The sequence below is a fragment of the Hyaena hyaena genome, unplaced genomic scaffold, assembly GCF_003009895.1.
Source record: "Hyaena hyaena isolate Hyena2069 unplaced genomic scaffold, ASM300989v1 scaffold_453, whole genome shotgun sequence".
Lineage (NCBI taxonomy): Eukaryota > Metazoa > Chordata > Mammalia > Carnivora > Hyaenidae > Hyaena > Hyaena hyaena.
In genome coordinates this window covers 1,288,084-1,303,318 of record NW_024081083.1, presented here as the reverse complement: position 1 = coordinate 1,303,318, position 15,235 = coordinate 1,288,084, and the positions used below count along the sequence as shown (strand labels likewise).

The 15,235-nt window shown below is 44.0% G+C and overlaps 1 protein-coding gene across 3 annotated transcripts in view; it reads left to right on the top strand.

Annotated features, from left to right (window-relative positions):
• The window catches only part of SNX24 (sorting nexin 24), a 162,541-nt gene that overhangs the window by 87,570 nt on the left and 59,736 nt on the right, over positions 1-15,235 (top strand). For all 3 annotated transcript variants that reach the window (XM_039253429.1, XM_039253430.1, XM_039253431.1), the window contains exon 2: positions 4,349-4,432. In XM_039253429.1, coding sequence (XP_039109360.1) covers positions 4,349-4,432 — 84 coding nt within the window. The remainder of the gene's footprint in view (positions 1-4,348; positions 4,433-15,235) is intronic.

The following is a 15,235-nucleotide window of genomic DNA, read 5'->3' as shown; positions in this document are numbered from 1 at the left end:
TATGAGTTGTATTTTCCTGCTTCTTTTTGATTGGTTGCCGGGCACTGTAAATTTTATCTTGTTGGATACTAGATATTTTTTACATTTCTAAAAATATTCTTGAGCTTTGTCCTGGCATGTGGTTAAGTTACTTGGAAACAGTTTGTACTCTCTAGGTCTTGCTTTTAACATTTTTTGGGTGGTTTTTTTTTTTTTTTTTTACACTGGACTAAAAGAGCCTTTAGTCTATAGTTATTTTCATCCCACTGCTGAGGCAAGAATTTTGTGAGCACTCTGACTAGTGGCGTATGAATTATGAGGTTTTCTACCCTGACATTTGGGGACAGGCTGTATGCCCCGTTGTCTGTGAGCTCTGCACACTGTTCTCTCCAGTGTCTTCCCATCCTTGGGCAGATGTGTCTAGTCCCATGTGTTGAGGAGGATTCAGCTGAACGCTGGAGGGAAAGACCACTGCAGGTCACAGGAGTCCTCTCTATGTACACCTCTCTCTTGTCCAGGACCCTGACCTCAGAACTGGCTTCCCCTCATGCCCACCAAACATACCCTAACTCAGGGGACCTTAGGGCTCTGCCTGAGGTAATCGCAGGCTCCATTTTGTTTCTTTTGTCTCTCACTCTTCTTCATTTCTTCATGTCTGATGTCATAAGAGCCATCTTTTCCACATACTTTGTCCAGTTTTCAAGTGTAAGGATTGATCTGCTCCCTGTTAAGCCATCTTGAACAGAAGTGGAAATCACCCTGACCTACGCTTTAACTTAAAAAAAAAATATTCGGGTGGCATCTGGGTGGCTCAATTGATTAAGCATCTGACTTCAGCTCAGGTCATATCATAGTTCACGAATTCGAGCCCTGTGTGTCTGGCTCTGTGCTGACAGCTCAGAGCCTGGAGTCTGTCTCCCTCTCTCTCTGCCCCTCTCCCACTCGTGCTCTGTCTCTCAAAAATAAACGTTAAATTTTTTTTTTAAATTTTTAAGCAGAAATTTAAAAAAAGTCCTTGTCCACCCACTACCAGTCTGAAATTCCAGAGGCAGCCAGCCACATCCAACATTTTCCTGGTCTTTGTGTCCAGATGTTGTAGCTCTCACGGCCTCTCTGTCAGGGGATGCCTTCTCGGAGCAGGCCGTCTGATACAGCACCCCGATCAGCACTGTCCCATTCCCGGGCTGCCCTGTTCTTCACGGTGCTTCTCGTTTCCTGACCCCACGGAACTCACTCGTGTGTTCACAGTCAGCCGGCCTCACCACATAGGCTGTATGCACTGTGAAGCCTGAGCTCCTGCCTCCCTTGCTCAGTGCGGAATCCCCAGAGCCTACAGCACCGCTGGGCACACTGCAGCCCCTCTAGTCTCTCAGCAAATGAGTGCTGAAGACAGAAATGAGTGAAACAGGGACTGAGCTGCTTGCTTTCCCAGCTCTGCCTGCGCTGTCCCAACCTTAGAGGCAGGTAACAGCTATGAGGAGTTTGCCAGGAAAACAAAGCAGGAAAAAGATTTCCCAGGCAGCAGGGACAACATGTATCAGAAACGCTTAAAACAAAGAAACAAAAGAACAGGGGCAGTTGGGGGGACTGCTCTGGATTTTAGGAGACCAAGATTAAAAACATTAAAAAAAATTTTTTTTAATGTTTTATTTATTTCTAGGAGAGAGAGAGAGAGAGACAGCATGAGCAGGGGAGGGTCAGAGAGAGAGGGAGTCACAGACTCTGAAACAGGCTCCAGGCTCTGAGCTGGCAGTCAGCACAGAGCCCGACGCGGGGCTCGAACCCACCAAACGCGAGATCATGACCTAAGCGAAAGTCGGACGCTTAACCGACTAAGCCACCCAGGCGCCCCTAAAAACAATTTTTTTAATGTTTATTTTTCTGGGAGGGGGGGCGAGCACATTTACAAATCGGGGAGGGGCAGAGAGAGAGGGAGACCCAGAATCCCAAGCAGGCTCCAGGCTCCCAGCTGTCAGCACAGAGCCACACCTGGGGCTCAAACTCATGAACTACAACACCATGACCTGAGCCCAAGTTGGATACTCAGCTGACAGAGCCACACAGCGCCTCTGGGGAAAATAAGATTAATGAAATTGATTCCATGTCTTGCTTCACATTGTCCTAGAAATTCTGATTAACCAACTTCCTTTCCAAGATAATTCCCAGAATTTAAAAGTATTGTACACTTTTTTAAATGGCAACACAGTAAAAATATTAGCATGAAAATGTCCCCACACGTGGCATCTGCATGTGTGCACGCCCACGTGTACACCCGCCCCCACCCCCGCACCCCCATGAACTGAGTGACTGAAAAGTAACTGAGGAACTTAGTAATGGAGCCATCTGGTGGACAGAAGGGATGACGTTCCATGAGGCAGGCCCTGTATGATGCGTCTTATCGCTAGCCTTCAAGAGGGTGACCTTGAGGGGTGACCCAGTAGGTCGAGCCTTGCTGAGTCTTTAGCTTTCTCCTTCTGTGCATTCAGCAGCACACATGCCAATTAACATGGTATTTTTGGTTTATTGTTTTCACATTTTGGTTTACATTCTAATTAGTTAACATGCTGTGCAATATTGGTTTCAGGAGTAAAATTCAGTGATTCATCACTTACATAGAACACCCAGTGCTCCTCATGACCAGTGTCCTCCTTAATGCCCCTCCCCCATCTAGCCCATCCCCCAGCCCCTCCCTCCATTAACCCCTCACTTCTTTATCTACCATGGTAGGTTTTATGATTAAGCCTCATGTAACTGGAGTCAGAATATGACTTCACTTCTCCCATGCGGTTTAGCAGATGAAACTACTTTTACTGCCCCCACATTGTCCAGCTTTAACTCTGGGACCTGACACTGGAAAGGGATTCTGCATCCTATTAACCAAGCCCAGACGTGGGAGCTGTGTTGCTTTTGTTTGGGTTTCTCAGGATGTTTTCCTCATCGGATTCCTGGCAGCATCTTTGAAGGAGGAGAATTTTCTTTAGTGAATTAGGAAACAGAATTTTTTTTCTAAAAAAATAATATACCTGAGACTCCAAAGCTTATGGATATGTTTTTAGAAGAGAATCATTTCTATTTTCACTGATTGACCAAAGGAAAGTATTTTTAGGGAGATTTCCTGAAAAACCAAATGCTAGTATAAAATACTGACTAAATTGATAAATATTTACTATTTGCTTAATAAAAGCACTTATCTTAAACGGAGTCATACAACAAAAGACTTTGTTTCTGATTTGAAGAAATACGAAAATACAAGTATAGTTTGTGTTTGATGACACAATGTCTTTTCAAAAAAGTAGAACATATAAGGTAGACATACAGAGCCAGAGGGGGTCTGCTTTCATAATCATGGTGTGTGACCTCATATTTCACGTGCTGACGTTAAGTAGTTTTCTGTAGGGTTAAAGTAAGCATGCTTTTAACACTCTTTAGTGTCCTGTGATCTCCAGTTTAGGTTTTTTCCAGAAGGGTGCCTGAAAGAGGAAATTAGGCTTACTAAGTAATTGAACAATATTCCTTCATCTTGGTGTTGACCACATCTCGCTCAGCAGAGCACGAGTCCAAGACAAACTCTTGAAAATAACAAACAGATCACCTTCTCTTCCGTTAGTGCCAAGCATCCTTTCCCCACCCCACCGTAACATTGTGCTTTTATGAGGATTTCACAATATTTCTCATCCCTTGTTCCCAGTCTTGACCCACTGACCTAAGAATCAAGAAAATGTCATGTTAGTGCCTACTAATTAGTGCACCCGGAGAGCCTTTTCTTCTGGCCTTTCAACCTTCTGGAGGTGGGAGCACAAGCTGTCACTGGCATCACGCAGGGAAAATGAACCTTTACTACATTTTCCCTGTTTTGCAAACAGCGGAATAAGCCCAGCTGAGGCTTGAGATGAATATGCAGGTTAGGAAGAAATTAACCTAAAATGCACTGCTGTTTGCCTGATTGTCTTGTAGGTGACACAGCCCGCCCGGGCAATGAAATACCCACCCGTAACGGAATGCTACAGGCTACCCAGACTCTCGCCATTGTCAGACACTTTATTTCAATACCATCATACTCATTGGCGAAACGATTTTAAGGGAGGAATGTGCTCTGATTTAAAAAGTGAAGGAGCATCCGAAGGCATTTCAGTTTCTGTTGTTTTTAGACACGTTACGGGGAGACTTCACTTTGTACTCACTAAAGCATTTGGCTGGAGTGCTCATTAATCAGTGCTGCTGGGCCAGGGTCTCCTGAGCCTTCTGGGTTTTGGGGGCTCAGCTACTGTAATTAAAGGGATGAAGTATATCATGGTCACAAACTTCCCGCATCAGACAACTGAGGGGTTGGAACTAGTGGAATTAATCTTTTTTAATTTTTTGTCCTTAGGTGTTTAAGATAGAAGTGCTAATGAATGGAAGAAAACATTTTGTTGAGAAGAGGTACAGCGAATTTCATGCCTTACACAAAAAGGTAACTTTTTTCTCCCTTTCCCGTATATGTTAGATGCCATAAGGTTAAGACTGCTTTCTATGTTTGCCGAGAACATTAACAGTTCCTGGAGCAATGATTTCTTTTATCATGACTTAGGTTTTCCTTTAAAATAAATTATTCAGTCTTTTAAAGGTATGCTTTTTGAGTGGATGGGTTTTCTGTTAAGCTCTCTTACATAAATAGATGTGAAGTTACGAGCTGTTTAGGCATTATGGGTTCGCAAAGAATAAGACTCAGGCCTTATTTCATCCATGAAATACACTTCCTGTGCTTTACAAAAAGGAAAGAAAGAAGCAAATGATGATTTTACAGGGAGAAGTGTATTAGAATCAACTTGCATGCATCTGGAAAAGGTAATACGCATGGCACATGTATCCAGGAGCATTTGGGGGAAATGTGAAAGGAGAACACGTACAATTCTTTTGAATTGTAAAGGCCACTTGTTAAGATTGGCGTTCGACTTCTTGGGTTCATTCCATTGAAAGTCTGAGATAAAAGAAACAAGAATCCTAAAGGAATAACTGAGTTTGGGAGAAATGGTAAAGAATAGAAGAGTGAATACTTTTTATTTTCATTCACAATTTAATGTTTTGCAGGTTAGAAATTATTTTTGGGGTGCTGGCGTTATCTTAATAGCTAGACATACCTTATGAATATATACATATAGTATGTATGTATATATATATACTGAATATATATGTGAATGTATATATGGTATGTATGTATATATAGTATATATTATATATATGTATATATGAGTATATACACACATGCATGAATGTATATACACACACACATAAATGTATGCCATAATTCATTTTCTTCACTTCTGTTACTTTATTAGGTAAGAAGTTAGATAGGAAGATATTAAGTGAATATGTTAAGAAAGATAGTCTATTCTTTTAATTTTATTAAAGACCTCTTAAATTTTCTGGAAATTGTCAGTACATAAATCATGCAATGGTGTACTTACTCTATATTAAAATTTCTTTAGTATGTTTTTTTCAAATTAAATTTCCCCACTTTATTTATTTATTTATTTATTTTTAGTTCAGAGAATGGAGTATTCAGTATAAACTTTAACAGGATACTATTGAGAAATCAGTGAAACTGGTTCCCCTTGTAGACTTTTCTCTTAGGATGGCAGGGAATAACATAAAAGTCACACTCCAATTAAAAAGTTGTTAAATCCAGACTCACTTCCCAAAGAAACCACGCCGGTGTCTCACACAGGTGAGGACAGATTTAGACCAGATGTGCCATGAGCCTTCACAAAAGCTCCCACCCCAGGAGTCTCAGAGGGGAGCACACCTGGGGTCTGGGTCTCGGTGCCTTCGCGAGGGCTTCTGTTTTTGTGTGCTCGTTTTTCATGGAAGCAGATCCTAGGAGATTTCTGCTGGGCGCCTCATGCAGTAAATTCTTACGCTGAGATTAACACCAGATCTGCAAGCCCTGCACAGTCTCTGATGCCCAGAGTATGGACTAGGGTGCCTGTCACATGCGGGCCACCTCCCTAACCTCCCAGCTCACCATGACCTCGACACAACCCAGCTGTCCCCAGCACATACTCCCGGGAGCAGCTCCACCCCAGGCACAGCTGGGTGACTGCCAATTAGGCCCGCCCCCGGCGGGAGCCTGCCATGCCTCCGACCAGGGCAGGGTCGTTTCTTCTGTTCTCTTCTCCAACAGGATTTTATTTTCTCCCTGGTGATTATAGGCTGTTCTTAGATAGGCAGAGTCGGAAAAATATTCCTAGGCTTTCCGGGATTCTTGCCTCAATTTCTGCAGTTCTGTTAAGAAGGCTGGCTATTCCTACAGTCGTATCATCGGGCCTCCCAGAGTTGAGAGAGTAGAAATTCTCAAACGTCTCAATTTTGCGTATTTCAAACCTCCTGGCTGGAACACAGAGATAAAAATAGCTCTGTGAGGCCGAGTTTTAGTTGCACATTGACTTGCCTCTGTGTGGTAGGGCAGAAAGCAGCTGCCCAACGTCTCATTTCCTTATCCCATTGCGACTGCGTTAGATCTGGCTAAAAGGTTGCCATGGAATCTAGTTAAGTGTATATCGTGCTCGGGTGTGCAAAAACCAGAAATCTGTCCTCTTGACTGTACGCTCACGTTAAGGATTGAAATCAGCCAAAAATTTACTCAGAATACACAATCTCTACTGATCACTGCCGCATGTTCTACACCTTGACCCTTTTATTACATTCTGATCCTCCAATTTCCATATTTGAGTTTTGTGATGGGTTCTGAGTGCGATTTCATCTTAAGATTTTATTTTTAAGCGATCTCTACACCCTGTGTGGGGCTCGAACTCGCAACCCTGAGATCACGAGTCGCACGCTCCACCGACTGAGTCAGCCAGGCGCCCTTTGGGTGTTATATTTTTATCGAAAATATTTTCCCTTTAAATTCAGTCAAGTCTATTATGTAGTTTTCTTGAAATACCCTATTGTTTCTGCAGTGTGTGCAATTTGCTCTGTTGCTAGTGTCCTGGTTTTTCTGACATTTTATATTGTATTTCTTACTTGTTAAAAGTGTTTGGCCAGTGTCCCAAGTTAATGCTAAAATGATATATGAGCTATTAAAGGGTGCTTTGCATCTTTCGAATAATAGGCGCATAGCTCTTCTGTGGTCTTCAGACACAAAACTTCTTCCTGGTTATTGTCAGGCTAATTTTGAGGCAGAAACTGAGATTGTTCCCCAATTCACAACTCATCTGGTTGTCTAAAGAAAGTTCGTGATGATTATTCTCCCAATTTTATAATTGTGTTTTTAATAATTAAAAAATTTTTTTAATGTTTATTTATTTTGAGAGAGAGAGACAGAATGTGAACAGGAAAGGGGAAGAAAGAAAGGGAGACACAGAATCTGAAACAGACTCCAGGGTCTGAGCTGTAGCACAGAGCCTGATGCGGGGCTCGAACCCGCGTACCATGAGACCCTGACCTGAGCCGAAGTCAGAGGCCCAACCGACTGAGCCACCCAGGCACCCCTATAATTTTATTTTTTTAAAGCTTATTTATTTTTGAGAGAAAGAGAGAGAACGTGCAAGCCAGGGAGGGGGATGGACAGAGAGAGGGATGAGAAAGAATCCCAAGCAGGTTCCACACTGTCAGTGGATAGCCCAATGTGGGGCTCGAACTCACAAACTGTGAGATCATGACCTGAAGCATGAGCTGAAATCAAGAGTCAGATGTTTAACCAACTCAGCCACCGAGGCGCCCCTATACAAAAACACTATCCCCTTTGTTTACACTTTCCTTAGGATTTCATTCTATTTTTTAGAAACAGTCAGGAGGTATTTTTTGTTTTTTTGTTTACTGTTTTTTTTCCCCCTTTCCAGTAATTTTTACATTATAAAGCTAAATGTTGCAGAAAGCTTGGGCACAGGGCAAATAACCCATTGTTACCCACACGTATTTCTACTATCCTACCATAATAGCTACTTTCCTTCTTTTCTTGAAATTTTTTTTTTTAGGATTTTATGTTTAAAAATTCCCCATACCCAGTGTGGGGCTCAAAATCACATCCGTAAGATCAAGTCGATTACTCCACTGACTGAACCAACCACATGTCCCTCTTTTCTTCAATTTTTTTAGTAAAGCACATGCTGCTAGGCTAACCATGTTCCTGAATGGTGGTAATTATGGTGTAGAATTGAGTGTGTAGGCTCTGGAAGCAGAATGTTCCTGAGTCTACCTTTACCTCCTCCTGACTGTCAAGTTCATAGAGCAAGTTGTGAGATCTTTCTGTGTCTCACGTTCCCCATTTGTAGAATGGGAATAATTACAGTACTGACGTCATAGGATTATTTTACGAACAAAATGAGATTGTATATCACATGGTAAATTTCCAATTATTGATGGCCTTCATTAGATATAATACTTTCCATACTCAAGGTAGTTTCCTTACGCTAGACTGCAAAAGCACCTTTCTCTGTCAAAGGATTTGTATATATCCTACCAAATTATTTTTCAGGATGGTTATAGCAGATTTAAAATGCAACCAGCACATTGGAAAGTAACACAAAATCTCATTGTATTTTGAGTATTACCCCCCAAAATAATATTTATTTACTTAGCAAGCAATGTATGTTACCTTGCTGCTGTTTTCATTGGATGTGTCTTAAGTTTGTTTAGGGGTTGTGTTCCCGGGGTGCCTGGGTGGCTCAGTGGGGTTGAACATCCGACTTCAGCTTAGGTTGTGATCTCGTGGTTCATGAGTTCACGCCCCGCGTCCGGCTCTGTGCTGACAGCTCAGAACCTGGAGCCTGCTTCCTGTTCTGTGTCTCCCTCTTATCTCTGCCCCTCCCCCTCACTCATGCTCTGTTTCTCTCTGCCTCTCTCTTTCTCAAAAAGAAAAGAAAGCAAAAAGCATAAAAATGAAAATAAAAAAAAGTTTTATTCCCTGTTTTTGGACTGGTCTTTGTGCTGGGATCTCATTTGTTTTTACCCGTTAGTTTGGGTGGCCTGCTAATAAAATTTTAGCTATTTGCAGAAAGTATTTTTTTGGCTTTTGGCTGTGATATTTATTTTAATTTGCAAAAACTTTAAATGTATATGTTTTCTGTTATGTCAGTTTTCACTCTTTCAGATTCTGAGTCATAGTAGACATTTCTTCCAGAGCTGTGACGAGTATCTTATTCCATTTTCTCTTAACTCTTCTAGATTGGTATTTTTCGTACTGGGCACTTGGGACCACCTGTATCAGAACAGTAGTGAGTGACGTGCAGATTCTGTGAAATCCCCAGACATGCTGAATTAGAATCTCGATGATGGAGCCCAGTAATCTGCCCTCTATTTTTGTTTATTTATTAAGAATGTTTCTTTATTTATTATGAGAGATACAGCATGAGTCGGGGAGGGGCAGAGAGAGAGAGGGAGAGGGAGAATCCCAAACAGGCTCTACGCCCTCAGTACAGAGCCCCGTGTGGGGCTCCATCTCACGAACCATGAGATCATGACCTGAGCCAAAATCAGGAGTCGGACGCTCACCCAGTGGAGCCACCCAGGCACCCCAGTAATCTGCTCTTCAAATCATTAGCATCCCAGGTGACCTCAGTGCCTCTGAAAGCCTGACAGTTCCTATATTGTGGTTATATTTTTAGAGGCATCTCTTGGACAGCTCTCCCTACCCACCCTCTGCCCATCACGTGTGCTGAAGCCACAAGGTTTGAGATCTCAGGGATCTTTCCACCATTTTTCTTAACTCCTGTATTCAGAGTGTCACCAAGTCCTGTTGATTCATTCTTCCAAGTTTCTATAATACGCCCCATTTAATTTTTCCCTTTCCTCTTCTCCTCTTCCCTCCCGAGAGTCTTAGTAATTTTCTAAGTACTGCTTTAACCATTTCTGATCCTTGTCTTCTGATTCATTCTCTGCTACAGATCAGTTTCCCTAAAGCACCGTTGTCATCATTCTCTGGTGCAAATACATTGAAATGGGTCAGTGCTGTCAGCCATGTCATCGACATTGACCCTCACAACTGGTTACATGAAACTCTCTTAGTTTGCAGTTACTGGTAGGGTCAGTCAGCACAGACATAGTGACTTCAAGGCTCACACGGGTGTTATGCGTTGGCAGGGCCGCGTTCCTCCCGCCAGGCTCTGGGAGAGAACCCGTTGCCCTGCCGTTTCTCACTTCCAGAAACTGCCCACAGTCTGTGGCTTGTGGCCTCTCACATCCCCAAAGCCAGCGGTAAGGTCATTGCAGGTTCTGTTTCTATCATCCCCTCTGCTGTCCCATCTCTGATGGTGACACTTCTGCCTCTCCCTTGAGATTCCGTTGGCTGTACCTGTGTGACCCACGCTAATGCCTCCATCTCAAGGTGCTTGACTTAAGCCCATTCTTTTCCCAGGTGAGGTGACACAGTCTCCGGTTCTGAGCATCAGATCGTGGACATCTTTTGCGGGAAGGCGGGGGGGGGGAGGACCACTGGTCTGTCAACCACAAACTCCTTTTCTAGTTGACCTTATTTCTCACTTTCTCATGAGAAAACAGCTGTGGTAGCCAAATTAGTCTCCCCACTCATCCCCCGTGCATGAAGATCACTTCCTGTCTGTCTTCGCCGGGCCATGTGGCCTGCCCTCTGTGTTCTTGGCTCTTCCAACTAAACTAAAAGAGCTTCATGCTCTCCTTCTTTCGTGTGAGTTTCTTTTATTCCCTCAGGTCTTTGTTCTCGGAATTCCTGTTCCTTTATATTATTATTAATTTTTTAAAGTAATTTCCGTCCCCAGCATGGGGCTCAAACTCATGACCCCAATGTCAAGAGTCACCTGCTCTACCACCTGACCAGTCAGGTACCTCCTCCTGTTCCTTTAGAGTAGACATTCCTACTTGAAATTAAAACATCTAAGAGATCATTAAATTTAGTAGTCTCTAAGTCTTGTCTAACTAGAAGATATTTTTTAAAAAATATACAAGTAGGGACCATGCCTTATCTTTTGGATCCTCCTCACCGCCTGTTAGCATTGGGCACATACTAGGCGTTAAATACGTAGTTGGCAAATGGGATGTTTGGAGGACATTCTGCATATTTATGAATTAACTGGAGGAATGTTTTGGCTTAAAACAAATAGCTTCTCTTTTGGGAATTGCATTCACTGTAATTTCCATCCCCGGTTATGCCAGTGATTCCTTTGTAGCTGCCTAGTCCCCGATGGGACCAGCACCCACACACCACACGGCAGCCCAGGCAGGCCCCCACTCTCTTCTTTGTTCACGCTTAGCCTCATATCCTTTTCTTAAAAGAAAGTTACAGGGTTTCCTCCCTACCGTTGAGGCCCGAATGTAGTGATAGGGAGAGGCTGAAGGTCGTACGAGCTTTCCCTCTGCCCCATGGGTACCTGCCTGCATCCCTTATAGACAAGCAAGTTACCACTTTAAATGGTGGTCCTTGAGAACAGCGTTACCTCCCCAGGCCCACGGTCACGGGCGTGGGGAGGAAGTCCTGCCCCGCGTGGCCAAGTGTGGAGCGCAGTTTCCATGCCTTCCCCACTGTTCACTTTCAGTTCCAGCCCAGAGGTTTAAGAGAGATACAGTGCTGATTCGTTACAAAATTAACTGTCCTCGATCTCGTTACTGCCTACTTTTGGCTTGAATAAAATATGACATTCTCATATTTAAGTTAATGAAGCATCTATTTCAGAAGAGCCAAAACTTGTGAGGTCACACCAGGAATATAGCGCCTTGTATAGTGCTTCTAGAGGGAGTCCTAAGGATAGAGAGGTTCCAGTGTGGAGTGAAAGATGGAATTTTACCCCAGAGGCCCCCCACTTCTTTCCTTAACCTTTTGGTTACATTTCCAGCTCTTTCTTTATGTGCTTGGGAAAAGTATCTTTCTGTGGGAGATTGGCACTGTCACCAGTGTAAACATGGGACATCTGTGTGTGTGGGGGGAGTCTGAGTAGACTTTTCTAAGGCTATAAGAGGAAAGGGAGAGGTGCCTGGATAGCTCAGTCAGTGGGGTGTGCAACTCTTGATTATGAGGACGTGAGTTGGAGCCCCACGTTGGGCATAAAGATTACTTTTAAAAAATTAAAAAAATAAAATGAAAAGATGACTCCAGGCAGAGGGGATTGTGCCTGCAGTATCACGGAATCTGGTGGCTATCCGTGTGGATCAAAAAGGCCATGTGGCCGGACGCAGCATGGCCGGCACAGTTAATCATCCGACATAGTGGCAGAGGAGTATTTATCTTGTGAGCAGCTGAGCCCTGCTGGAAACATATTGTGTTGGGTTTGTCTTTCCTCATCTAAAGCAATTCATTACTCACCTACAAACGCTGTCACAGGTCCCTGCAGCTATGATGATCGGCCTCCTCCGTGCTCCTGACATAAATAAAAAGGAAAAGTGTTTTCAGTGCTCTATCTTCGAGATTTAAAAAAAAAAAAAAATTAGGAGATAATGGAGTTGATTTTCTATTTTACAATGTAAGAAATGTCACGATTCAACAGTTTTAAAGGAACTTTCCTGAGGTTTAAATGGTAACCAAATAAGCTTATTACCACAGAATAATTGAGCATTTTTGGCTGTGTCTCTGTTTGAGAAATACCTCAAATGGTGTAGAGATGAGATATATGTTTATTTCTGTACAGACGATCATAAATGGTTTCTCTCTGTCTCTCCCTCGTTCCTCAATATTGGATCAGTCTCATAAATAAATGAGCATGGTCCAATATTTCCCATTTAACACAGTAAAACCCACCTTTGACTCCCTGCTTCCCTCCCGTGTTGCCCCATTACTCTCCTTTCTTGGCAGAATTCCTTGAAAGAGGAGGCTCTGCTTTCTCCCTTCCGACTCCCTCCTTACCCACTGTCAGACTTCCCCAGCCTCGCTGGGCAGGGACTATGCCTCCTTCTTGGAACCCTTTCCTGTCTGAACATGCGTTTTCACCCCCGGCTCAGTGCCTGCCTGCTTCTCTGTCCTGCCTCTCAGAAATGGAAATCTTAGCCCTTGTGTCCGTGTTCCGTTACAGCGCAAGGAGCTGCCACTCTCTCAGCAGGTTAGAACAAGACAAGTATAGGGGCGCCTGGGTGGCTTAGTCGGTTAAGCGTCCGACTTTCGCTTGGGTCGGTTCGTGGGTTCGAGCCCCGCGTCGGGCTCTGTGCTGACTGCCAGCTCAGAGCCTGGAGCCTCTTTCGGTCTGTGACTCTCTCTCTCTCTGACCCTCCCCTGCTCATGCTGTATCTCTCTCCTAGAAATAAATAAAACATAAAAAAAACAATAAAAAAAAAAAAAGAACAAGACAAGTATATCATTTTGGAGGTTCTCTGGGGCATGAGTTCAGGCACAGGTGTATTGGGTTCTGGTGTATTGGGTTCTCTGCTTATGGTCTCACGAGGTGGGCATCCAGGTGTGGCCAAGTCTATGGTCCCATCTGGGGTCAGCATCCCCTTCCAAGCTTGTTGAGATGAGACTAGGTTTCTTGCTGTTATGGGACTGAGGCCCCTTTTTTTCTTGCGGACTGTTGGCTAAGGGTTGATCTCAGCATCTGTGCCATGTGGTTGGAACATGGCAAAGCCACGAGTCTGTGTGCTAGGACTGGGTCTCATAAAAGTAACCTCATTGAGGGAACGGCTGTTCTACCACATTCCCTGATCCCGTTTGAGCCCACAGGAAGGGATTTTGTAGGCACACATGCGCCAAGGGCAGGGAGCTTGGGAGCTGCCTTCAGATTCTCCCATCACAGCATTTTTTCCCCATCTGTGCCAGTGGAGAGCCCCCCCCCCCCACTGGCACATCCTCTAGTTTCATGGTTCTAAATACCGTATATGTATCCCGATGCCCAGATCTACAGACTCCTATCCACCTGCCTACCCTTTATGTCCATTTGAGTGCCTCGTGGGCATCTGTGACTTAAAATCACCCAAACTAAACAATGGATTCCTTGATGCCAGGATTATTTTTGGTTGGATATAATAGGAACTTGACTAGATTTCTTCAACAAGTGGGAGAAGATTCCCACCTTGCAACAAAACTAAAAGCAGACAGTCCAAGTTGATGTTGCCATTTTACAGTATCCATATTCCAAGCTCCTTTTGGTCTTTCAGCGTTACCATCTTTATCTCAGCACGTGTCTTTCACTCTTCCAGTTACAGTATAGCTGCTGTCACTCCAGGAGCTGCTTCTGCATTTCTGTCAGGAAAAAGAGCCCCACTATAGCGCATCTCGATTATTATTAACTCGCACGACCTCCTTAAAGTGGATTTATATCAAGCCATGCCCTTGCTCAAGATATTCACTGAACTTTCCATTTAAAATGATATGGGGGCACCTGGGTGACTCAGTTGGTTAAACGTCCAACTTCAACTCAGGTCATGATCTCATGGTTCGTGGGTTTGAGCCCCACTTTGGGCTCTGTGCTGACTGCCAGCTCAGAGACTGGAGCCTGCTTCAGATTCTGTGTCTCCCTCTCTCTCTGCCCCTCCACCCCTTGTGCTGTCTCTCTCTCTCTCTCTCTCTCAAAAAGGAATAAACATTAAAAAATGAACAAATAAATAAATAAAATGATATGCACCTTCCTGCTTAGCCTCGAGGGCCGGACAGTGTGCGACGCTGCCGCCTCTCTGAGCCTGAGACTCCGTGCTGTGCTTTGTACGCCAGGCTGGCCCTGCCTCTCCATTGCTGCGTCTGCTTACAGTGCTCTTGCTCCAGCTCCTTACCTTCCCCCCGCCCTGCGTGATTCACGTCATTCCACAGACATTCCCACCCCACACAGGCCCCCAACTCCCACCCCTTTCTGTTACTATCTGTCCCCGCCCTCTTTTAGTTCCTTGTGTACAGCTTCTTGTCTGATTCCTGGTACCTAAGCCCCAGGAAGACAGGAGTGTCTACCAGCTCCAATAACACGTAGGCATGTCATCTGCTTCGTGGCCACCTTCAGGGCTCTTGCTTCCCCTGGAACTTATCTTTTCTAATAGACAAAAGATAACGTCCTTTAACAACTCCTACATGTCTTCATCTTCCCCATACTGTCTACTTCATGGAATCAACCTTCTTCTAGAAGATCCCCTCTCCAAATCTGCTCACCTTTGCTCCAACCTTGACGGATAGTTTCTCTGGGCCTGGGATGCCCAATTGTCCTTGGATTCCCTCCCCTCCCCTCCCCTCCCCTCCCCTCCCCTCCTCTTCCCTCCTCTTTCCTTCCCTTCCCTTTCCTTCTTTTTTGGATGTGTATCAGGATCAAATTCAGGTACATAAAATACGAAGTCCAAATACCTATAACCTTCAAGAAAAAAATGAATTATTTTTTTCCTCTCAAAAAACAAGTCTGGA